This window comes from Symsagittifera roscoffensis, chromosome 3 (genome assembly GCF_963678635.1).
Source record: "Symsagittifera roscoffensis chromosome 3, txSymRosc1.1, whole genome shotgun sequence".
Classification (NCBI taxonomy): Eukaryota; Metazoa; Xenacoelomorpha; order Acoela; family Convolutidae; genus Symsagittifera; species Symsagittifera roscoffensis.
The window spans coordinates 21295156-21319834 of record NC_087064.1 but is presented as its reverse complement, the minus strand read 5'-3'; the positions used below and the strand labels follow the sequence as shown (position 1 = coordinate 21319834).

Here is a 24679-nt window from a genome sequence, read left to right as displayed (position 1 = left end):
TTTGAGTAAATTTAAGTCTAATTTTGAGTTTTAAACCGTATCCTTGTTATGTTTACGATTTCTTTTCTAATTGAAAAAGCATTGCAATTAGCTTTTTTCTTGAGTTTTTAGCGTACAATTAGTTCAACAGAATTCAAGACTTTTTTCACATTTTGTTTGAGACGCATCATCTTTTGAACTTCGTTCTTTGTATCACAAGCGCGAAGCTCAACTGTGACAAAAACTATCATTTTTTAGACTACCCAGAGCAATGCAAAATAAGTTCAATAAAGCCATAACGTTGCTGAGAGACTGTTATAACCAAACTAAGAACCACGAATGCATAGAACAAAGTTTGACGCTCGATAAATCAATCAAGACGATTTTGTAGATGACTTCATAGTTGACTTGTTCATCAATTTCAAAGCTTCGCGTAGCGTTTTTCTATTGTTGCGGCGGTAATAACTCAGTCTGCGGCGTGTAAAATTTCCCAAAACTTGCCACTCTATGCTTCTTTAAACGTTCTAGCACAGCATAAAAAACAGATGAACTGGTATCGAGACTTGATACACGCAAACGTTGATCTTGTGTTGAGCTGAAATTTGCGTTGAGTTGAAATCAAAATGTTGTCATGAAAAATTTTGAGCTACAAAGCTCTGAAATTGTAAGACTTCTATCCTTTGCGTTTTTCAGAGGGGGTGCATAAAACCTATGTTTCTCTTCAAACAGCGCATTTTTGATTATTAAGCCAATGAAACATAGGCCTGCTGCTTTGATACCCTTTAAAAACTCACAAGACCCGTTGTTTTTCCCGATTTCACGGAGTTCATAGGATTGATGACATTTTTAATTTTAATTTATTCAATATTATAAGAAGTAAAAATGGCATTTTAAATCAGTTAATTTTGCTGAAATTTGTCCTGCTATTGTAATTATCTGCACCAGGGAGAAAGCAATGAAAAATTAAATACTGACCTAGCTGAATAAATATAACCGGTTGGTATGCAACTACCACAAAGTTTCGACCACAATAAGCACAAATAAAAATCAAACCATTTCATTTTTCAAATTGGGTCAATTTTGTTTGTGATCTGATGAGAGGAATTGAACTAAAACCTAGAACTTCGATATTTTTTTTTACTAAATTAAGCATATTTAGCAACAGTTTTCTTCGAAAAATGAATAGAAACTATTTTTGGAAAAATCAGTAGAAAACTCCCAAGATAGCGCTAAAAAAAAGTTTTCACAGCTTACATGAAAAGATTATTGCCATAAATCAGACTAAGAATCAACAATTTGAAACCGGTTTATCTCGCAACTGAGAATTTTTAAATATCGTTCGAATCACGACTGAAAGGCCTTTATCCTATATTATCTCAACAAATTTTATTGATTATAATTTTGGCACCTGATTTTTCTGGAAAAAAAATTTTATAAAAGAAAAAATTAAAACAGACCCGTAAGCGAAGTTTCTCCCCACTTTCAGTGGTCGGAACAATAATTACGCTTTTCGACATATTGGCTTATGAACGAAAAACTTCGCACTTCATTCTTGCCAATGCCTATCTAGTCTACCATCGACATGGCAGAGATCACTGCATCTGGTAGATCATACTCTTTTAACCGTACAGATTTGATCAGTACAAAACTTGCTTATTACACCCAGGAAACGCAATTGCGCTTAAAAGTAAACTTCATTAAACGATAATCTTACATCTAGCTGAACAGGAAAAAAAGATTAAATGCCTGCTTATAAAGCATATGAATACGCTTATTAGAAGCCTAATAACAACACAGGCATATTTTACTTCTAAGCATGGAATCATTTTAATAAAACTTTTGAGGCATCTCTATTTCTCGCTTTGCTGCTATAACCTCAGACAAAACTTGATGATATCGCAACATTCAGCGATGAACGCGAATATGAGATGGAGCAAGACCTATGTGCAGAAATTTTTTTAAACTGGAACACACAAAAAAAGAATACCATAAACGAAGTAATATTTGCCAAAACATGTTGTAACTAGCAACAATTAGAACGATTCTGACAATATACTTGTGAAAATGAACGGAGATAAACGTTTTTTTTTTTGGCTTTATTCTTGATTTTTAATGGCAAAGTTGGTTCTTGAAAAAATTTAGACATTGGTCCGTCCTTACCGTGTTATTTGCAGTAGCAGGGGCAACATGGTTTCATAAAAACTTCTGTCATGATTTTCGCGCTCCCTAAACAAAACATCTTTTCCCGTGTCAAACGAAACTGCGCATTGCACTGTAGGTTATTGCAGTAATTGATTCAATCAACGTTGGCATTTTGTTTTTAATTTTTTTCAGATAACATTTAGAAGCATACTTTGAGCAGGAATGTTAACACTAAATTTGACCAGTGAATTTTTATGAAAATTTATTCATCAAGTATTTCAAAAAAAATCCATTAAAAGACGAACAGGCATAAGAAACTAACTTAGCTGCAGAAGATTTATTCTGCACATGTGAGAAGCCCGATTCTTCAAAAAAATCTTTGCAATCATCCACTATCTCCTTGAAGCTCAAGTTCTTCTCATATAGCTAAAATAGTACCTTAGATGATAACAAAAAAAATATTGGATAGCATTTTTTTGAATTGGGTTCAATTTCTTTGGATGGCCTATTTTTCGCTAAGCAAAAATAATTAATTGAAATATGATTGCTTCGTGGCCGACTTAAATTAAAAACAAAGGAAGGTTTCAGCAACACATTTTTTCAAGCATGCCTCAGACACATAACGTTGTTGTCATCAAAAGCATCACAGTCATTTTGTCAGTTTAATCATTCAAATTCGAAAACTCTAATTTTTAAACAGCTTTGCTTCGTACAACTTATATGAAAAATAATGCAAGTTTTCAGGTAAAGATTTTTTCAACCATGACTCAGACACATAACGCTGTTTTCAAAAATATCAGTAATTTTGTCAGTTAGTTATTTTAAGTTCAACAACTCTGATTTTCAAACTGTTAAAAAGAGCGCTATGAATTTATTCTAGAAGTTAACATTTAAACATACCACTTACCGGGTGATTAAATAATCCAGATATTGCTGCTTCAAAGTCAATTTTCATCGCCGACTAGGGAATTGTGAATCAGCATGCGATCTTGGAACAACAGTGATTCTGAAAAAGAAACTTTAGAGAACTACCAATATCATTGCAAATTAAGAGTTTTAACGAACGATTTCGGACCTATGAAAATTTGTTGGTCTCGAACGCAGGCACTAGCTCAGCTGATTGTATTTCATTTTTGTTCCAACCGATTATACAAATAATCATCCTGAATGGGTTGAATGATCTATCATATTAAAGCCCGTTCAGTCGTGATTCGAACAGGAAATAAAATTTTTCAAAAAATTGAAACAGTATCAATAAATACAGACTGGAAATTTGTGATCAGTGTAACATTCGCCTGGAAGTACATATCGACGGAAAATAAAGCTAGGTTGTAAAACGACTGGCTAGCGTCTGAACACAGCTCTATATGCTTTTAACCGTCTCTACCAAAGCCAGTTCTTTGTGTGGTCCTTTCAACATCGGGTCGACAAAATCGTAACTGTTTTTGGCTATCGGCCAGAACGCTCAGATTAACTTAGGTACATGCAAAAATATTGAGCTCATGGCTGGTTCTCAGTATCCCCAGACCACGAGGTCACTCCTAAAAACAGGGCAAAAAACTTATTTATTATATTACTATTGTTTTAAACGAAAGGTACTAGGATTGGGCTCCAGTAATAAGAGGTGCCTCAAGAATCGATTCTAGGACCATTAGTAAAACTAGTGGCAAAAAATAAACAAAAAACCAGCGTTAAATGCATCGTCGAAAAAATTAAAAGTAGTTAAAATTACAAATGTCATTAAAAATGAGTTGCAAGGTAACATTTTGAATTGATTCTTGGATAATAATAATAATAATAACAAAGGATTCAGGACTAATCCAAGGGTTCGCATAAAACCCAGTGATTGGGAGGTTCAACGTTCGTGTTTCAGTTGTTAAAGTTAAGTTTCTTCAAATCTCTACAGTTGTTGCAGCCACATAATATCCGCCAAGTGCATGAATCTGACTCGTTGTAGCGGGTTTTGAAGAACTTCGTATAAACTTCCAGCAGTTTAATTTTGCATCCTGGATCAAAGATTGTCAAATTTGAAGTAATCGTTAAAAAGGTTGGCCAGACGGCAAGCTCGAAACCAATAATCTGATTCACACTTCTGTAACATTCGTCTACTACAGTCACACATGAGGCTTAAGAAAAATAGGCCCTATAACTATTGGCTCAGGAGTCAGGGACACTATCTCTTGTGTTTTTCCGCCTCAAATCAGTCGGAGCCAATTCGGTTCGCTTGTGACATGAGACTACGACCCGTTACAGCTTAAAGGCTACTACTAAAATATCCCCCCACTCTAGAATTAGAAACGTCCCCATACTTAGGTCTCTAGATACCCAAAATACATGAACGCCGTTAAAAACCGGGTTGGAACAATCCGTTAAGTTGCTTTTTTATTAGACAGTGGAACTTTGATCCATTTCAGATGGATCAACCTAAAACTCGCCTTACCTCAACATAACAATCATAAAACACACTCTAGAAATTTAAATTAAGGACTCACATGTTGATGCGCTCAAGAACCAGGAAGTAATTAAATGGGTGAGCAACTCTAGAATTAACTAAGGTAACTAGATAAGTTCAATGTTTATCAGTTTGAATGGTAAGGGTAAGTTTGAACTCAAGAACGAAGTTTTATGTGGACCATTGGGACACTCAAGCTGTCCACCTTTCCGTCGAAGGTTCACTCTGGTCCAGTTCGAATAATTACTCTCTCGGGAATACTCTGTCTTCTATTTCAGATAGGACAGCTCTACTCTTGTTCACTATGATGGAAATTGCGAATAGCAATTTCCCACTCGTTTTTATCTGACAACTTTCCCGCAATTGTTCTAAAATTGTTCTCTTTTCTTTTTCTGATTTTCAGTTCTCGCGAGAAAATCGTGCATGACATGTTCCATTCGAAATTTTAAAAATTTAAATTTCACTCCAAAATCAAGTGTTTTCTGCTCTTCTCAAGGTCAAACTTCCAAATATGACCGACTGGCACATACTCCCCGGACTCGAGATCGATGTCCTCATCGCGCGCTGTCTTCTGCCAGTGAGTCCCAGAAAAACCGAGTGTTGCTCAAGATACAGTGCCAGTGGTCATTTACAGAAGTTTGCAGCAGATTTAAGATTATCTACACCCCAAAATTCACGACCATTTAAAATTTTCACACTATTGCTAAATAGCAACCAAAATCTGCATTTACCTGCACCTTTGAATTTTCGCTTTTCAAGCCAATCATTTAAAAATCTCTTTTGTCCTATTCAATCAGGAAATTGTCATGCAGCATTTTGATTTATATAATAGATATAGTATATTAGTAACAATATTTGCTTTGTTAAAATTTCTTTTTCGTGAATCCAAGTTTCACTCGGATTCACACTCAAGCCCCCTTTCCCTCTCAAGACTCAAGATCCATCCGATTTGCCCATTCATCTCGTACTCTTCGCCTTGGAGGTACTGCATCCTGAAGTGCTAGATGCGGCAAACTGTCTCAACAGTTCCTCTTCATCATCGGAACTAATCACAATCTCCTCCCAAGCCTTCAGCTGTTCATAGGATCGCATCCATTCTCTCTGCTCCTGCAATCTCTTTGCTTGGTTGGGTAGTGCCTTCACCCTAGCTTCTCGGTTCAAGCAAAAGGAGTTGTGCAGGCTCAAGCTCATGTTCTTCGCCAGGTCTTCCTCTAGTATCGACTCCCTCGCTTTGGTATTGTCTCTAGACATCTTACCCACTCTCTTCCATCCCGTCGTGATCGCATTACGATGGGTTAGCAGGGGTCTCTTGAAAGCTTCCGGCCCAATCTCGGCCTGGAACTGTCGATACTCCTTTTGATGTTTTCTCATGTGATCTTTCGTTGCCCTGTACAACCAAGACGTCAGTGTCGCCCGAAACCATGGAAAGTACCTCAAGCGACTCCATACGTGCCTGACTTCCGTCGGTATGGCGAATACTTTGCACGCAGTCTCAAACAACTCAAGTCTCCTGCTGTAGTCTATCGCGTATATTGACTCAGCCGTTGGCGTCGTCGCCTCCCGATACTTCGTTATATTCTCTTCTATCCATCTCAGAGCTAACATCGTACTCACTACTAAGAGCGTCACCTTCTGCCGGTGATCCGGTAGTCCGATCGACCGAATCTCTTCCACATCCCACACCAGGCAAAGGTTCTTGTGATCTGGATACCACACCGTTTGTGCCAAACAGTGGCATGGGCATTCCCCATGAGAGATCTCAATGCTCCTGAGATTACGCTCCCCTGAGGCTTCCAAGAGAGGCTCAAGCTCCATCATTTTCATGTGCATCGTGTCGTTGTCTTCCAGGTTTGGAGTACTTCCCACAGGTTTCCCGATCACGTTTTGTCTCTCGTGATCGCTTGTGTTTTCTCTTTCCAACTTCAGAAGATCTTCTCCCCAGATTTCGCTTAAGTCATCTCTCAATTCTTTTGGTACTGTCCCTTTGATTTTTCTCAACAACTTGTGCGAGTGATGCGACATCCGAGCCAACCTCACGCACTTGGGCACTGAGAAGGCCTTGTCCACCAGTATTCTCTGGCTGGACACTTCCACCATCGCCATGTGTAGCGGGTAGTGACTTCCGCACAAGTTGGCCATCATTGACCCTATCAGCGATTTCGCGTTCAATGGCAAGCCATAAGCTTCGCTCAGGGGAAATCCCATTTCCGCCTCAAGACCAACTTTCCAGCTCCGGATGTGTTTTTGAGTCACCTGCAACACCCCGGGCCATGATTCTACGCTCAACGCCGTCACTAAATGATGTTCAGACTCCAGTCTCTCCAGTGCCTGCAGACCACACATTCTCGAGAAGAATCCGAGAGCTGTCGCTATATTCACCGTGGTTCTCGCGTAACATTCCGCTATTATTTGCACTTCACTTTTCTCCCTTTCTGTGATGTCTTCGAACCAAGTGACCAGGTCTTCTTTTTGAAACGACAGTATTCTGACGCATGACCGTCCATCGCAGATGTGCTCTCCGTTCCCACACGTCGAATCCAGACAGCTACCCGGCTCCAATTTCTTCGCTGACCCGGGGTCGCTCGTCCTTTCGCTTGGCTCTTGCATCTGGGGTGTGATTAGCTTATGTAGCACACTCAACTTCGCCAGATCTTCATCTTCCGTTGGTGCTAACCTCACTCGCTCGGTGGTTTCCTCGATTAGACTCGCATGGGGATGTGGACACCAGGAGGGTCTTAGTAGCTTCCATATCACTCCCAAGTTCGTGGTTAACAAGCCATCTCCACCGCCCATGCTCACTTCAACTCTCTTGTTTGAGCGCGGTATGCTCATCACCTCTGGTGTTTTCTCAAGAATCAGGCCCAGGCTCGGCCCCTCTTTCTCCACCGCGTCTATCTCCATTATCCTTTCTGTCCAAAACTTCAGTAGCTCCGCTACCTCATGGTTTCTGTGGGCTCCTCCAGCTTCCGAGTCTAAGAAGGGATTGTAGGCTATTCCCATCACTCCAGACACATATTGGTATTCCCCCTTCTCACTGAGTCTCGAGTACTGTTCTGACGAGGCCAGGTTACGGTGAACATCATGTTCTTCCTCGAACTTCTTATTAGAGAACCTCCGTACCTCGTCCAGCTTTCGATGGTTCTCTAAGGATAGTCTGGAACCATCTTCTTTCTCTATTCCTGTACTCTGATATACGTTCAAGATGATCGTTGAGACTCTTCTCTCCATGGTCTTACTTCCACTTGCTCTCTGGTGGCCTGCCAGGATGGTGCTATCAGACATCATTGACATTGTCCATCTCAAGAAACATGTGGCATCTTTTCTTCTAGCCAGGCTCAAGCCTGAATTGTCCCTGGCCACGTGTTGCATCAGTGCCTGATACACCTCTAGCTTCTTGCTTCCCAACTTCAGCCTGTCATACGAGGTCAATGTCTCCAACTCTATTCCCACCAGACTCCAGGTGAACATTAATTGTCCCGCAGTTCTAACGAAGGGATTCGCCATTAGTGGCGGTGCTGATGAGGATGTTCTCATCGCCTCTTCAAAATGATCCTTCAACAAACTCTGCCAGGACCTCTTCAGATGACTTGCCATCTCTATCTTATTAACCTCGGCTTTTTGCTGGGTGGCCCAATTGCGTCGCCTGCGAGCTATTCCACTGTCCAACTTCTTCAAGCAGTCCTCCATTTCCTTCAATGTTTCGAGGGCCACCCACCACGTCCGGGAAGTGTTCCTCGTCTTGTTCCTCTCCAATGGATCACTCGTCACTTGTTTGCCCATGTCCTGATGTGCCTTCGAGATCCATTCTTTGCCGATCTCCACTTCCCCTACCTGTCCGTTCGTTGAACCTCTCTTCACGTTTACCTTCTGAGGCTTGAAGTCTTCTTCTGACGTAGAACTGGTGGAAACCTCTATTTCCTTTTCTACTTCAAGTGGTTTCCTGAGCTCCGAGCTGTTTTTGTATGCCGCCGTCTTGCATCGGGCCAAAACGATGGGCGCCGTCTCTCTCAAGTTCCCTTCCGAAACAGCATCCACTGAAGGACTACCCCATCCTTCCACTTCTCTCTTCCTCTTGCGAGTCTTCACATCTCTGCTCGAGGGTGTTGTGGCTATCATCATTGATTCGACCTCTCCATCCACTCCTTCCAACTCTTGCCTCCCCCCTGCTCGAGCCTTAAGGATATTAGTACTTTTAATCATATTACTAGTCCCAACCTTATCCCTTTTTATATCATCAACCATTTTATCCACAGTTTTTTGTTTCAGAGTAGAGCTGTCCTCACATTTCTCTTTTCTAGTCTTCGATCGTGCGTTCCTCAGCTCCACTAGCTTGTTCAGCAGTTCTTTTCTTGCTTTCTCATCCAGGCCCGTTCCTATCAGGAGCGGTTCCCCGAATCTCACTACTGCGTCCCACAGTTCCTTCTTGAACTTGTCCAGCGTCGTCTCGCTGCCCACTTCTCGATTGAATTCCTCCAGGAACTCCTGCCAAGCGTCATCCTCGAGAGATCCCAAGAATATGTCCCTGTTCCCTTCGAACGTGTTCTTCCCCCTTTCCTCCGAGCTCAAGAGTAACATCCCCATATTGAAGGTCTCACCTGCCAATGGCAACTCTAGGTTCTTCCGCGGGGACGGGTTCAGAGGTGGTGTGGCAGTATCTGCCCAATTCTCTTCGCTCAAGTCTCTCAACAGCTCTTGAGTGGTGAGTTCCTCCCCTGATGGCCCTGGTTCAGGTGTATTCCCCACCTCCATGTCTTCTCCAGCTTCACTGAGAGTTTCATCCATACTCTCTTCCTCTGATTCATTTCTTCTTCTCTCGAGAATTCTTTTGAATCGATCCTCAACGGGTCCACTCCTCTTGTCTCCAGGCGTGTCTACAGACAGTGGTGACGGTGTCGTAGGATCCAGCTTTTTATATTCCGTCAGGGCTACATGCAGTTGACCTGCTGCATCTAGTTCTGTTCCCTCCTGTGTCACTTCTACTTGTTCCAAGCCATAGGGTGCCTTGTATTTTCTCGTGGCAAATTTCATGTCGTCCACCAGTGCGACGTGTCCCTCCATCACGATCATCCTGCCATCATCCCATATGGGTAGCATATTCTCAAGTCCTTCCTTTTCAAGAGTCCTAAAGACTTTCCGCACCTCATATCCAGGGGGCTGCGAACCTCTACTCTTTTTCGCTTGCGTCGTCCACGAATTTACCTTCATCTCGCTGGTGTGGAAGTAGACTGCCGCCGTGTAGCCGATGAACAGGGGATCCCAGCCATCCGTGAAATGCCTCTGCGTTTCCTCCGTCATCATCTTCGCCATTATGGAGGGAACCACCAAGGGACTATTCATTCCCAAGGTCATCCTCCTGACTGTCGGGAACTCAGGCATGGTGGCTGGTAGGATTTCTTTCTCCATTATGGCCTCCAGCTCCCTCTTGACTAGTGCAAAGCACTCCTTCCAGGCGGGGATTCTCAAGACTTCTCGTCCGTTGGCCGTCAATGGGTTTAGGTTCCAAAACTTTGGATACATTTCAATGGGGCCCTCTCGCTTGCCTCCCATTCTACATTGCATTTGTCCCCTGAAGTTGCACACCATCATCTCGGCATCTTTCACTTTTCCGAAGAGTACCGTGTTGCTCATACGCGCCCTGAGCACCTCCTGCTGACACCAATTCAGCGCTGTACCATCCAGTACGCTGATGAGACTCAAGTGCGTCACCGAGTGACGATACGTTATCACCAGGGGATCTGGAAACGCGTACGTCACTGCTGGACCATAGATGCAGGTCACCACCTCCTCTAGACCCCGGATTATCCCCATTGGGTCCGACCTCATTGCCAGGCACAGGTCCGTCAACAGAGGCATCCCTCTGTTCGCCTTCTCCCATTCTTCTCTCGAGGTTGGGTTCTCATCTTCACCCGTCATGTATCGATTCTGCATCATGAGGTATTGCACCAGCAGTGTCTTCAACCCTGCGGCACACTTGTAGGAGCTGGTTTCAGTGCTCGTGTGGACTCTCCCCATAGACAGAGGTTCTCCATATTCCATTAACCGATGAAACGACACCAATTCCCCATGGGTCAAGAGTATTAGTGCCAGATACCCATCAACTCGAAGTGTCTCCACTCCTCGACTAAACATGTATGCTGGGCCCATGTTGAACAAGTATCTGGGGTAAACCAAATACAGAGCCAAGAGCAGGCTGATGGACATGCCCAGTATCTCCTGTACGAAGGCTCCGAAGATAGTCGCCGTGGTGCCGAACACTCCTGCCAAGAATTCTCTCTCCCAGCAAGGACTCAAGAACTTGAGAATCTCGTAATCTCTCCTAGTCTTCAATTCGCCGTTGGCGTGCTCTCTCCAAAATCCTCCAATCGTCACTTCATTGGCGGCCGAGACAAATCTAACCACCGTCATGTCTCTCGTTTCCGCTAGCTCCAGTTGCTTCTCTAGAAAACTCCAGATTTGTTTCACGAGGAGTGGTGCTTCCTCCCTCGTTTTATTCGTGACGTTCTCCAGCCTTGGTGTCAGGAATGGCCACCAGCCATTCTCTTGAGTCAAGCGATATTTCATCGAATCTAACTGTTTCTCCGTCTCGACCACATTTCTTCTCTCGTTGCTGGGACCTCTAGTCCTGCTGGTGGAATTTGCGACTTTCACATCCATACTCCGGAACCACAGGCTGGCCGTCAACTGGTTTATCGCCGTGTGGTCGTCCCCGATGACTGGGCTGAACTTGAGTTGTCTAGCAAAGTTCGATATCTCTAGCAAGAGTACCTCATCCAATACAATCAGGACGTCGGCCAGTCCATAAAAGCCCCTCAGTGCATGAGATATGTCAGCCCATGCCGCCGGCAATTCTGATTTGTAAAGCCTCAAGTTCAATGGCTCCAGCTCTCGATTGGGGGCTGCCATCAGAATCCGCCATTCACTCCCTTCTGCTATCAGGATCAAGACCGCGTACACGAATTGTAGGGCGGGTGGCATACTTGCGTATCCCGGGGATGTGGTAAACACCACCTTCGTCTTGGACCCAAATCTCGAGGCTACGTTCTCTTGTACCTCATTCATCGCCGCAAATAACGCCTGAATAGCCTCCCATATCTTCTTTGATGTCGGAATTTCATCCCCCTTTAGTTGCTCAAGAAGTCCCATCGCGTGCAGGTGATCATTCATCCCTGCAAACAATAGCAGTTCAGGTTCACAGGGCATCTCCGACTTTATTGCTACCACTAGAGTCAACATCTGATTCAATTCGGCTCCTGGCAAGGAGTATACCAGAGTCTCCGGCCAGAACAACTTGGGAGACGTTCCTTCGAAGTCCGATCCCGCCACAATGACTACTCTTGCCGCAGCTGGATCTGTTCTATCGTAAACTGCCAGAGTTTTGGCCAGTTGGGTGCCACCACAGGGCTTCCCGTACCTGGGATCTTCCGCCAATTTCGAGCCTTCGTAAGCGGCGTCTGGCAATCCCGTTCCTCCCGGATTGAGTAGCTTGTCTACCACCTTCAACTGTGCCGGGGTTGCCAACCTGATTCTGGCGATGCTGGTTCGGTGCTTGGGAGGTTCTGCTATAAGTCCCGGACTCCCCAGCAGCTTGAGAGGTCTGTAATTAATGGGTCCCATGATCGTTTTTGTGGGAATTCCCGTCAGGTCTGTGGTCTCCATCAACTTCGCCCTCGAGAAGTGCGCCTCATGAGCCTTCAACCAGTCTATGCAATGATGTCTATTCAAATCCTCGTGCGACACTCGTTCGATCCCCAGGGTTTCCGCCAACTCTCGTCTGCATTCCAAGACAACCATCTGGTCTGTGCTCGATTTGATATGCCCTCGGTGGTGTAGCCGACGATCAAGACAGCCTCCGTCGCAGACTCCCTGCACTCGCCCTGGTCCTCCAACTGGAGGATCGCATTCAACATCACCGCCATTCTCTCGTCGATCTGGGTGTGGTCCAGGTCCCTCAAGCGTCTGTACAGCTCGTCAAGAGTGGGCCTCTGCAGAGCCGTGGGCATAGAGTTCCAGAATCGGTCTGCCATTCTTTATAACTTCGGGATGTGTGTAGATAGGTGTCAACCAGCTCAAGAATTACCTTACCAACTCAAGAATTACCTTACCAACTCAAGTATTACCTTGCCAACTCAAGTATTACCCAATTCAAGAAATCTCTAGAAATCTTCTCTTCAAGCACTTGCTGTAGATCCGGATTGTCGCGTGTTCAATCAAGATTCTCTTTTTCTGTTTCTCGCTAGTGTAGTTGGATGTTCAACTTTGTTTTTCAAACTTGATCTGAAAACATAACGCTCATTAAAACTTAGTATGTCACGTTCCTGACCTAGAGACCCCCCTTTTACCCATATGATTAAAATCCTATCATTCACATATCACTTAAAACAATTCGATTGGATTTCCCTTAAGAACATGCAGATTCATTTTATGTTTCAGCACCATCAATTCTTTCTTTTAAAATTCAATTGTCATGCCAATCACATCTTAAGATCCCTTTACCTGCGCCGCACCCCAGTACCTAACTCAAGACTCCTCCCTCACACCCGACTCGATACCTCCATGTACCCGACTCAGGCGATGCTCAAGTAGTACTTCTTGTGAAGATGCACCATTATCTCGGTTTCTGCAAAGACCACATGTAGGATAGCATACAATTCCCTCGAGCTCAGTTTGCCCCTGTTTGGGTCGTACACCGGCATCGAGACCTCCACTATTCCTCTTTCAATCATGAAGTCACGTAGTCTTGTCAGTGCCAATATCACGTGTTCGGGATCAATTGTGTTTCTGTCGTTGACTCTCGTTACTAGGAAGCAGAGGTATTTGCCCGGGACTTGTGCCACTGACGGTGGAAGCGCTGCTATGCCTCCCAGTCCTGGCCTCTGTCTGAACAGAAACTCTACGTTCTGGTACTCTCTTTTGAATTCAGCCTCCAATCTTGATTTGAAACTCATGTCCGCCGTGATGCAGATCGCGCTGGTCCTGTTTGACAGGATGAAGTCGCTATCCGTTATCATGATGTTCTCTGAGTATTCATTGGGTATTTCGAATTTCGTTTTGAAATTCCTTCCTATGGTAGGCTCTGGTTCTTCTTCCTCCAGTTCCAATCCGCTTGTTTCCCTCACTTCCTTGAGCTTCTTTATCATCAAATTTTCGGTGTGGGTAAGTCCTACCCCCACTCCCCGGACAAAAATATTTATCGACGTCCCCGTCGATGTAGTCGGGTCTGAATTGTCCTTGGGGATGTCCAGTGGCCTGTCTGTTGCTGTCCATCCGAAAAGAGGGTCCTCTGTCTTCATGTAATTTGCTGCTGATACATCGATTTGCTGAATGCTTTGTCCTTCGCGGCTCTCGTCTTTGACATCACGCATCCACTCTAGAATCCTCAAGTTCGAGTTCTCCCTCCTTTCTATTTCACTCTGCTCGAGATCCGTCTCCAATTCTGGCGTCGAGTAATCATCCTGCGGATAATGTCCACCATCGTCAATCACTTGCCATTCCTCTTCGGCCTCCAGTTCGCCTGCGCTTAGTAGTTCATCGCCCAACTTGTCTGGCTGTATCTTATCGATCAAGAAGTCATCCCCGTACCTATTGTACCTCATACCTGTTCGTTTACGATTGCCCGTCCTGGTTTCCGGTGGTGTTGGTCGATCCGGTTCCATCCACTTCGGTACCTCGTTTTGCTCGGGATCGTTCCAGTCTTCTTCTACAAATGAACCTGCATCCGACTCCACTTCTATCTTTTCGTTGTCGTCCAAACTCAAGTTCTCATTACCATCATTTTTCTCTCTAGTGCCTTTCTCATTCACTTCGCACGCTGGTTCCACCACCAGGTACTCAAGACCTTCCATGTCTTTTGGCAGGCACCAGTCCTCCGGAGACGGAATGTGAGGCTTCAGATTTTCGTAATGTGCTGCTCGCCCTGTACTCAAGCGATAGAACCTTCCTTGTTGATGTACTTCCGTAATCATGAACGGTCCTCTCCATTTCTTGAGTAGTTTCTTTGTTCCCTTGGGCGGTATGACATTTTGGAAAACCCACACGTATTGGCCCACTTCGTATGGCTTTGCTCTTAGTATCTTTTCGTCATATTTCTTGCGTTGCCTCATTTGCGCTTGCGCCGTGTTTCTCCGACATAGCTCGTTTAGCTCTTGTTGTCTTTTGATCGCTTCCTTCACGTATGCTTGAGGTGACGTCCTCTTCCCCTCGTACTCCGGGTAGAAGAATGTTAGAGGCATTGCCCTTTCCCTGCCTGTCAACATCATGAAAGGACTGATACCCGTCGTTGAGTGCTGAGTACTATTATAGGCTCCTACTACTTGTGGCAGGTATTTGTCCCAGTCCGTCATGTATCTCGAGCAGTACACCCTGAGCATGTTGACCAGTGTCCTGTTCTGTCTCTCTACCAACCCATTGGTCTGTGGATGATAGGTCGTCGAGTGTGCTTGAGCAATGTGTGATCTCTTCATCAATTCTTTTGTCAAGTCCCCCACAAAAGCCTTGCCGTTGTCTGACTGGAAAGTCATTGGACAACCATATCGCGATATCCAATGCGTTATCAGGTGATCACATGTCTCCTCTGCTGAGGCTGTCTGGCACGGAACCGCTTCCGCCAACTTGGTGAAGTGATCTATTATAACTAGTATTTGGTTATAACCCGACTCCGTCATGCAGATTTTCTGATGGTCTATCTGCACCACTTCATTGAATTCCGAACTCTCGACCGACTTGAGGGGAAACTTCATCTTCCTTGGGTCTTTTACTTGAAGGCATGCTAGGCAGGCATTCACCCACCTCTCGCAAGCTTTTCTCATTCCCGGCCAGTCAAACCTGTGAAGTATCCTTTGTTGTACTTTATCTATCCCCTGATGGCCCATCTGGTCGTGTGATCTGAAAAGCACTTCCGTTTGGTACAGTTGTGGTAGTATGATGAGGTTGTGTTTGTGTAATATTTTTTCCTCATCTCTTCTCTTGCACGCTACCACCCCTTCAGCTGTGTGATAAAGTAAATCTCTCTTTTCTTTGTAGAACTGGCTCAAGATCTTGTAGCTGTCTTCCTCAAGTTCCCCCTTCTCCTTGACTCCCGAATGGATCCATTTGGAGAGGTTACTTGTCATTTTGTCATTCCTCTGGGCCCTTATTAGGTCAGACAGCCTGTATCTCGCCTTAACGTGCTCCTTTAGCGCCATGATCTGTCCATTCATTTCACCAGGGTTGTGGATGTCATCGCTCAGCTTCACACATATCATCCTTTTCACGATTTTCATGTCGTCTTCTGGTACCAGATTCGTTCTGACGTTTGAGTTGCACGATAGTTCCCTTAGTGGTTTTCTTGAAACTGCTATTTTCTCGAGCTCTTCACCACCTCGTACCTCTTGTATTTCCAGATTGTACGTCCCTGAAGATGGATCCGTCTGTAATTCCCTGTCGTGCTGTCTTATCTTCTCTTCCGCCAGTATCATGCATAGACTGTCTTGGTCTTCGCTGCTCTCATCCGAGTCTTCATCCCATTCTTCACGCTCCCCGGACAATTTCCCTTCTCCGGTTTCGTCTTCTTCCATGAATCTGGACCACTCCCCGGACTCTTGATCTAGTCCCAGGTGTTCAACTTCTTCTCTGAATGTTACTTTTTTATCCCTGACTTTTGTCTGCTCCAGAATTTTGTCGGGGATTTTTTCAACTAGTGATCGCACAACTTCCTTGCTATCAGTGATGCTTCCTTTTGAGACGTCAGTATTGTTCACTGTTTCTTCTCTCCGAAGTATGGTTAGTTCCGGTGCCTCCTGACCTTTCCCTTGGATCACGGGCTTGTCATCTGATAGTTTCTCAAGCAACCTCATTAAGTCTTCATCTATTCGGACCGTTCCCTCCTCTACCTGGGTGAGATCATAACCTTTTGCCTTGAGTGTCTCCCTCACGATTTTGGACTTGAGCATTATTCCTATCGGAATCCCACTGCTTTTCTTCAAGATGGTCTTTTCAAGAGTTTCTTTCGGCAATTCGGGATGATCTTCAATCGGTTTGCCTGATTTGTCCAGCCATCTCGTGAGTGGAAGACTGTCGTACGTTTCTTTGTCCATGAAGGAGAAGCCATCTTTGATCTCAGGTCTGTCCGCCTCTCTTTGTTCTTGCCTCTCGTAGAACTCCGTCTTCTTACTCAAGCTGTCAGCATTTTGATGTTTATCTCGTGTTCTGTGCTCAATTATCATGTTGTATCCATCCAAGCGAACTATCCACCTCCCAATATAGCTCTGGTCCATTGAGTACGTTTTCAGCCAGCTTAGTGCTCGGTTGTCGACTCGCAGCTTGAAGGGCTCACTGCCTAGGTATGCTCTGTATTTTTCGACAAAGGTGACCACCGCGAACATCTCTGCTTTCGGTGCTCCGTACTTCATTTCTGTGTCACTTAGGACCTTGCTCCCGTATGCTATTGGTCTCAAGACTGTCTTCCCATTCCATTCTTGTTCTTGATGGAGAATCCCAGAAATAGCGACTACTGACGCGTCCGTGTCTAGCACGTACATCCCCTTCTCTGTCGGCATACCCAGTACTGGTGCCTCACATAGCTCTTTCTTTATTCTCTGGAATGACTCTTCTGCCGCGTTGTTCCACGTGAACTTCTTGCCCTTATGTCTCATTAGTTGTTGCATCGGGTATACCTTGTCCGCATAGCCCTTGATGAATTCTCTATAATAGTTGGCGAAACCCAGGAAGCTCATCAGCTGGTGCTCCGTCTTCGGTGATTTCCAGGTTAGGACTGCTTCCACGGCGTCTGGATCAGGTCTGATGCCGTGCTTATCTACCATCCTTCCCAAGTATTTAATCGAGTCCTTGAGTATCTCGCACTTTGATGGTTTACACTTCAGCCCCGATCTTTTCATGCACGCGAACACCTCGTCAAGCCTCTCGATGTGGTCTTCTAGTGTCGGCGTTGCTATTACCACGTCGTCCACGTAGCACATTACCAGGTTGCCGTACTTCTTCGTCACGCCTATCAACGCGTGTGCCATCAGCCGCTGAAACGTGGCTGTTGCATTGCAGAGTCCAAACGGCATCCGTTTCCATTGAAACAGACCCAACTCGCAGGCGAACCCTGTCTTGTCCCTGTCTTGCTTCCTTAATGGTACCTGCCAAAAGGCCGAGCCTAAATCAAGAGTCGTAAAAAATTTCGCATCACCTAACTTCGAGAGGCTCTCATCAATTCTAGGTATGGGATAGGCATCCTTCAACGTGACGGAGTTCAGGTATCGAAAGTCACAACAAAACCTTAACTGGTCGCCTTTCTTTTTGGCCATCACTACTCCACACGCCCACGGTGACTTGGATGGTTCTATCATGTCATACTCTAGTAACGTTTCGATTTCTTTTCTACACGCGTCCGATTTGTGTGGGGTCATGCGCCTCGCCCCCTCCCTGTGTGGTACCGCGTTTTCCTCAAGTTCAATTTCATGTTCAACAAAATTACAACACCCGATATCCGCCTTATGCCTTGAAAAGACCTCCTCGTTTCGCTCTAGTACGTCCTTGATAGCTTCGAGCTGTTCATCTTTCAGTTTGCCCCTTAAATGTTCAATCTCCGGCAGAACCGGTTTATCAATTTGCATTTCATCTAGTGTGGGTCGCTCTGGAAAGTTCGAACAGCTCGAAAGCCCATCGTCCGTTTCTGACTTAAGTGATTTGATAAGACCTGAAGAATCTTTTATTCTCTGCAATCGTCTCAAGATACAAATTTTGTCCCTGTGGTTGGGACAATCAACAACTTCATTTTGTTTTGAGTTTTCAATTGTTTCATATCGAGTTTTAACCGGTAAAGCATATCCCAGCTTCCTCCCTCTCTGTATCGTGATCGGTATATCAAGGGTATTCAACAAGACACTGACGCAGAGGCCGCTCTTCGTTATCGAAAATGATCTTCCTAAAACAGCAGCGCTTTGACTATTGGGATTCGGAACTATACACACTTGCTTGTTGTCACTTAGTTCATTATAATTTTTCATCCTCAAGCTTACGATTGCCGCTTCATTAGCTTTTAACCTCACTCTCCTACTCAAGAATACCGGTGCTTTGTTTTCATTCGCCATTATTAAATTTACCGGTTTGATTGCGTACCTCCTATCCGGGTTCCGTATCCTGAACATTGCATTATTTAGATCAATCGTTACGTCGAAATTCCTGATGAAGTCTCTGCCCAAAATGAATTGGTCAGATTCATCTAGGTTTTCTACCACGATGAAGCTCATCCACAGGTTACGTTCCCCCAAATTGAGGGCTATTATCGGCGTCCTGCCCAGCACCCGTAGGGCCCCTTTGTTTGCAGCTGACAGCCGTATTCTCGAGTCTATCAAGTCACCTTTGTCAAAGCCCATCTTTTCCCATGTTTCGATTGGTATGACGCTCAAGACTGCTCCCGTGTCAAGTAATCCACGCAACTGAGTCTTTTTGCCATTTATGTCTAGCACGTGCCCTGTCACGTCTGCTTCCGTCCCGATGTGCATTGCATCTTCTTCAAGCATGGCACAGTGTCCGATTGATCTTACTTTCAATTCTTCTTTCCCTACATAGATTTGTCCAATTAGGTCTTCGTCGCATGTTATCATCGTCTTGGTATAGATGTTGATTCCATCTATATTTAGCATGACCTCGTGTGGACCATAAGCTTCAGTGTACCTATTATCAACACGTACCGATTTGCTGCCCCCTCTCGTGAGTAGTGCCCTGAGCGCTCTAGAAGTCGTTTGTGGACTTATTCCACTCAAGTAGTCTGCATACACGTCAATGTGCATTATCGTCTGGTCGCTCGGCTCGCTCAAGTTTCTGGTTACCTCGTGTCCGCCCACTGTGATTATCGACATTATTCTTGCTCCGATTTTCGATATTCCAAAAGGTTTACCTGTCACCATTTTCACGGTGTTACAATTCCCGGTCTTCATTGAGCCCGTTCTAGCCTCTGGTATTGAGTTCGATCCGGTTAATGCTCCGTTAAAATTCTGTCTTTCGATCTCCAACTTTAGTCGTTGCTCTATTTCTTTCGCAGCCAGATCTTGTTTCACTTTGGCAATTGCTTCCGTCGCCGCTTTCTCATAATTTATCTCTAGAGAGCTTCCGGCCGCGGACTCTAACGCACCACTAACATGTGTAACAGCTTTCACTGTCTTCGTCGGCAATTCGGTGTTTGGTGCCCCCAAGTTCCTAGATTCAAACTCGTTTTGCCTGTTCCGCTGATTCTGCACCGCCGCTAATGCCAACTTATGTTTGGGGTGATTCTGGTCCTTGACCGCTTCCCAGAACAAGGGACAATCCATTCTGAAGTGCCCCTCCTGGTTACAGAAGAAGCATCTGGCGCCTATCTTGATGATCAAGCCATTATAGTACTCGGGTTCCTCCATCTGGCTCATATCCTCTTCATCCGGTGCATAACCTAGGCTCTTCATGCCTTGTTTGTACGTTGTGCAGTCAGCCACATGATGATCCGCTGACCCGCAGTTCGCGCATGATCTGCGCTTGTCCATATCATCTCTAGGTTTGTACCATGATGACCTCTGGGGTTGGCTTCCCCCTTGCGTGTTCCTGTTTTCGGAATATGAGTACTTCTTAGGTTTCATCAGCATGTATTCTCTTGATTTCTGTCTCATTTCTTCTGGGGTGGGTGCGCTGTCCTTCGACAATGTGTAGTATGTTGCTAACATTGTCCTTAAGTCATCACTTTTCACCCCATCGATGAACTTCGAGGCAATGCTAAAGTTCCGTCTATTTGTCGACTCCTCTGGGTCACTCCTCCTTCTCAAGCTCTCGAGGTCATCTAGGAACCGATCTATTGACTCGTCGTCCCTCTGCCTTCTCTTTTCAAATCGCATCATCGCTTGGTGACCCTTCATGCCTGACCCGAATCGATTCAGCAATATCTCGAAGATCTTGTCCGCGGTGTCACGTTCTTCCTCCTTCTTTGCGACCACGCATTTTAATGCCGTTCCTTCCAAGTTGCTCAGTATGGCTGTACATGCTTGTCTTTCGTCACTCAAGTTGTCTTGTTCTAGATGTAATCTCATCACTTCCACCCAAGTGTCAATGCATCCATCGGAGTCGTCCTTGAATTCTTTTGGCTTCTTGAATGTCTTTCTTGATTTTCCCTCTCTCCTGTCGCTCGAGTCAGTGTTCCTCGTGGCGAAGGCCTCTAGAGTCCTGTTCATCATCTCCCAAGTGCTGGCCCATGTCATAGCATCCGGTCCTGTGTTGCTGTTAGCTGTTGAATCTCCCGGAGCAGTCGTTGTATTCGACGTTCCATTCTTCATTATTGTTTTCGCAGCTGTTGGTGCTATGCTTATCGCATCCCTGGTTAAGGGCAACGGTGTCGATTGCCGTTTGTTCCTTTGTGGTTCTACAAAGTCAACTCTGGTGCTTTGCGTACGATCCGCTGCCGGTCTTTCTTGTGGAGTAGAACCTCTCAAGATTGCATCCAACTTCGCCTGTATTGCACACGAACTCTCGGCTTGACTCTTGCTCATTGTGTCCATTCTCCTTTCCAGGCTCCCTAATTGGCTGTTGACATCATCATATCGGTTCTTCAACTGTTGCATGTCTGTTTTGATGTTCTTTTCTCGTTCTTCATTGGTGGCTTCTACCTTATCTGACATTTCCTTGAGTCTCTCCTCTGTTGCCTTAGCTAGGTTAAAATAACTGTCTAGATACTCGTGCTTGTTGTATCTTATCTCCTTTTTTATCACCTCTCTGTCTTCTTCACTGTTCTTAAGTCTTTTGTCGATCTGATTTAATTTCGCCAACAAGTCGCCCAGCTCAATGGTAGTCTCTTCATGGTCAGCCGTGAGTTTCTCTTCGGCCGTAGCCTCTGCTTTAGCTTGTTCCTCATTCTGGCCGGTTTCTGTCGTTTTCGTGCTCACTGTACCAAATGTTCGTGCTCTTTCTGCTTTTGGTTCTTCAGTCACGTTTTCTTTCGTTTTTATTCCGAACATTATTCCCAATTTTTCCGTAAAAGATGTCCTCTTTACTTGAGAGTCTTCTTTCACCGTTTCTTCGGTGTTGCCTATTGCATCTTCCGCGTCATCTATCGGTGAGAACTCTATGGGTTTCTGGTTCGGTTCCTCTGCATTGGGCATTGGAGTTGACTCTGTCGCCATCTTCCTTGTTTCATCCACACTTTGATCGGGTGTCTCTAGATCAATCTCGATGGTGGGTTCTACTCGCTCCCCTTCCGTGCCCTCTTCCGCCCTGTTCTCCGCTGTACTCCTTGTGCTGACCATGTTAACTGAAAAGTTCGTCTTCGTTATCTTTGGGCCCGTTGATGTCGTTCCGCGCAGCGATGAATTATATTTCGTGTTTGATCCACTTGACCTTTTTTCGAGCACCGGTACCCTACTCCGCCTCATTATTTCTATTTACAACTGCTTTTATTTACAATTTTATTATATACACGATTCTATTCTAAGGGTAAAAAAAAAATTATTTTTTTTTTTTTTTGGTAACAAATTCTGTACAACGTGTTAAAAACCTTATCCAATTCTCTTCCTAAAACCTCCGAAAAATTTTCCTTAATTTGGTCTTAACCCTACCTATTTCGATTTGTCTTATTCTGTCTTAAAACGCACTTGTTGTAATTTGACTTCAATTTCTATACCGTCCCAAGACTATTCGTCACTATCACAGTACTCTCCGTTAGTGTCCTAAGACCCTTGTACCAAGACCACTGTTCCAAGACTAGTGTCCCAAGACTACTGTCCCAAGACCAGTGTCCCAAGGCTAGTGTCCCAAGACTACTGTCCCAAGGCTAGTGTCCCAAGGCTAGTGTCCCAAGACTACTGTCCCAAGGGTAGTGTCCCAAGACCAGTGTCCCAAGACTACTGTCCCAAGACTGGTGTCCCAAGGCTAGTGTCCCAAGACTACTGTCCCAAGACTAGTGTCCCAAGGGTAGTGTCCCAAGACCAGTGTCCCAAGGCTGGTATCCCAAGACTAGTGTCCCAAGACTAGTGTCCCAAGGGCAGTGTCCCAAGACCAGTGTCCCAAGGCTGGTGTCCCAAGACTAGTGTCCCAAGACTAGTGTCCCAAGACCACTGTCCCAAGACTGTCCCAAGACCACTGTCCCAAGACCCTGTCCCAAGACCACTGTCCCAAGACCCCCGTCCCAAGACCCTGTCCCAAGACCACTGTCCCAAGACCCTGTCCCAAGACCCTGTCCCAAGACCACTGTCCCAAGACCCCTGTCCCAAGACCCTGTCCCAAGACCACTGTCCCAAGACCCTGTCCCAAGACCACTGTCCCAAGACCACTGTCCCAAGACCCTGTCCCAAGACCACTGTCCCAAGACCACTGTCCCAAGACCCTGTCCCAAGACCACTGTCCCAAGACCCTGTCCCAAGACCACTGTCCCAAGACCCTGTCCCAAGACCACTATCCCAAGACTGCTCTGTCCCAAGACTTCTTCGGTCTTGTCCCAATACTCGTCACGGAGTGTCTTCCTCGTTGTAGGGTCTTCTTGAACCACCGTACCTTGTACCACCACTCAAGCTCTAGTAAAATTTTCCCAAAAACCCTCTCTTAAAAGCCAAATGCTGACCCCCCTCTTCTTTTTGGTTGTTTCTATTTCAATGTAGGTGCGCAGGTATCTTGTGATCACCTGTTCGTATAAAACCAAACACAAATCCTCAATAAAATGCAACAAAAATTTTAAGTAAGAAAAATAATAAAAACAGAAAAATGAGCCCACCTAAAATTTAAAGGTGACCAATGTCTACCTTTCGTCTAAAAAAAAATTTGTCTGGTACCTAATTGCCACGCGTTTTCCTCCCCCCACTAGTGATCTTATGGGGTATCACAAAAGCTGTCTATATCCGGTCCCCCCTACCAAACCAACCAGCGTACCAGTCTTAACTCGAGTTGAATTTTGGATCTCCACCTAATATTACCAACGCGTGTTAATTTCTAATGTAACTAAGTCAACGATGTCGACTAATTAGTTACTCTAATTTCCCCCTTTTTACAATTTACAACCGCCAACCTCTAACTTAACCAGTCCCCCTTCTAACCTCCCCCCTTTCTAGCCCCCCTTCTTAAGCCTAAAAATTACTTTAAGCGCCGGGTGCTAAACCTCTCAAGAGAAAACCGTAGACCTGTTTCCAGGCCTGCTCAAGTAAAAACGTTCCTCAAAACTGGGGGATTTCGCTTATCCAATTTTACACTTATCTCCTATAATGTAATGTGGATTCTAACGATACCCGTTCTGCCCAACTTGAGAACTCGAGAATTGCCAAATCCCTCTTGGCTGCTTTCCCACTCGACTGGTCACCTGTTCCAGTCCAGTCTCCTATTGGTTCAGCTAAGTGTCCCTGAACCACTTTCCCACTCGGCTGGTCACCTCTTCCAATCAAGTCTCCTATTGGTTCAGCTCAAGTGTCCCTGAACCACTTTCCCACTCGGCTGGTCACCTCTTCCAGTCAAGTCTCCTATTGGTCCAGCTAAGTTCCAAGCTATCTGAAAACCCTTGACAACGCCCCACTTCGGGCACTTTATTCAGTTTACTGGTTTAAATTGCTAGGTTGATCGAAACGATCGAACTTGTAAAACAGTATGGGTATACTATTTAATTAATATAAAGGTTTGATCCAACTAATCTGGTGTCAAAGTCACTGTCTTTTTTCGTTTTATGGTTTTTGTTCCTTTTTCTATTCTTTTTTGGTTTTTGTTTTGCTTTTTGTCTTTTTGCTCGTGTTTTTGTCCCCCTAGTTGCCCCCCTTTACTCGGTTAGCTAAGCCTCGTTCGGAGAGCGTACCAGGAAATTTTCTCGAGTTTTCTTAAAAAGCTATCACGGTACAACCGGAAGGTTTGCACGTTCCTGTCGAACCGTACCGCCGGTACTCTAGAATGGGCATTCAGCCCGAAGCTGTCTCAAGTGGGTTCGACTCCGTAGTCTTGATGTCGTAAACACCCAGGAGCGCCATAAAAACACTATGTAACATTCGTCTACTACAGTCACACATGAGGCTTAAGAAAAATAGGCCCTATAACTATTGGCTCAGGAGTCAGGGACACTATCTCTTGTGTTTTTCCGCCTCAAATCAGTCGGAGCCAATTCGGTTCGCTTGTGACATGAGACTACGACCCGTTACA

The 24679-nt window shown here is 45.0% G+C and overlaps 1 protein-coding gene across 2 annotated transcripts in view; it reads right to left on the bottom strand.

Moving 5' to 3' along the window:
• LOC134842052 (uncharacterized) overlaps positions 1–24679 on the bottom strand; it is a 149827-nt gene that overhangs the window by 13645 nt on the left and 111503 nt on the right. For both annotated transcript variants that reach the window (XM_063858207.1, XM_063858208.1), the window contains exons 2-4: positions 3029–3129; positions 2444–2547; positions 2140–2205 (exon numbers count right to left, since the gene is read on the bottom strand). In XM_063858207.1, coding sequence (XP_063714277.1) covers positions 2140–2205; positions 2444–2547; positions 3029–3076 — 218 coding nt within the window. In that variant the 5' untranslated portion in view covers positions 3077–3129. The remainder of the gene's footprint in view (positions 1–2139; positions 2206–2443; positions 2548–3028; positions 3130–24679) is intronic.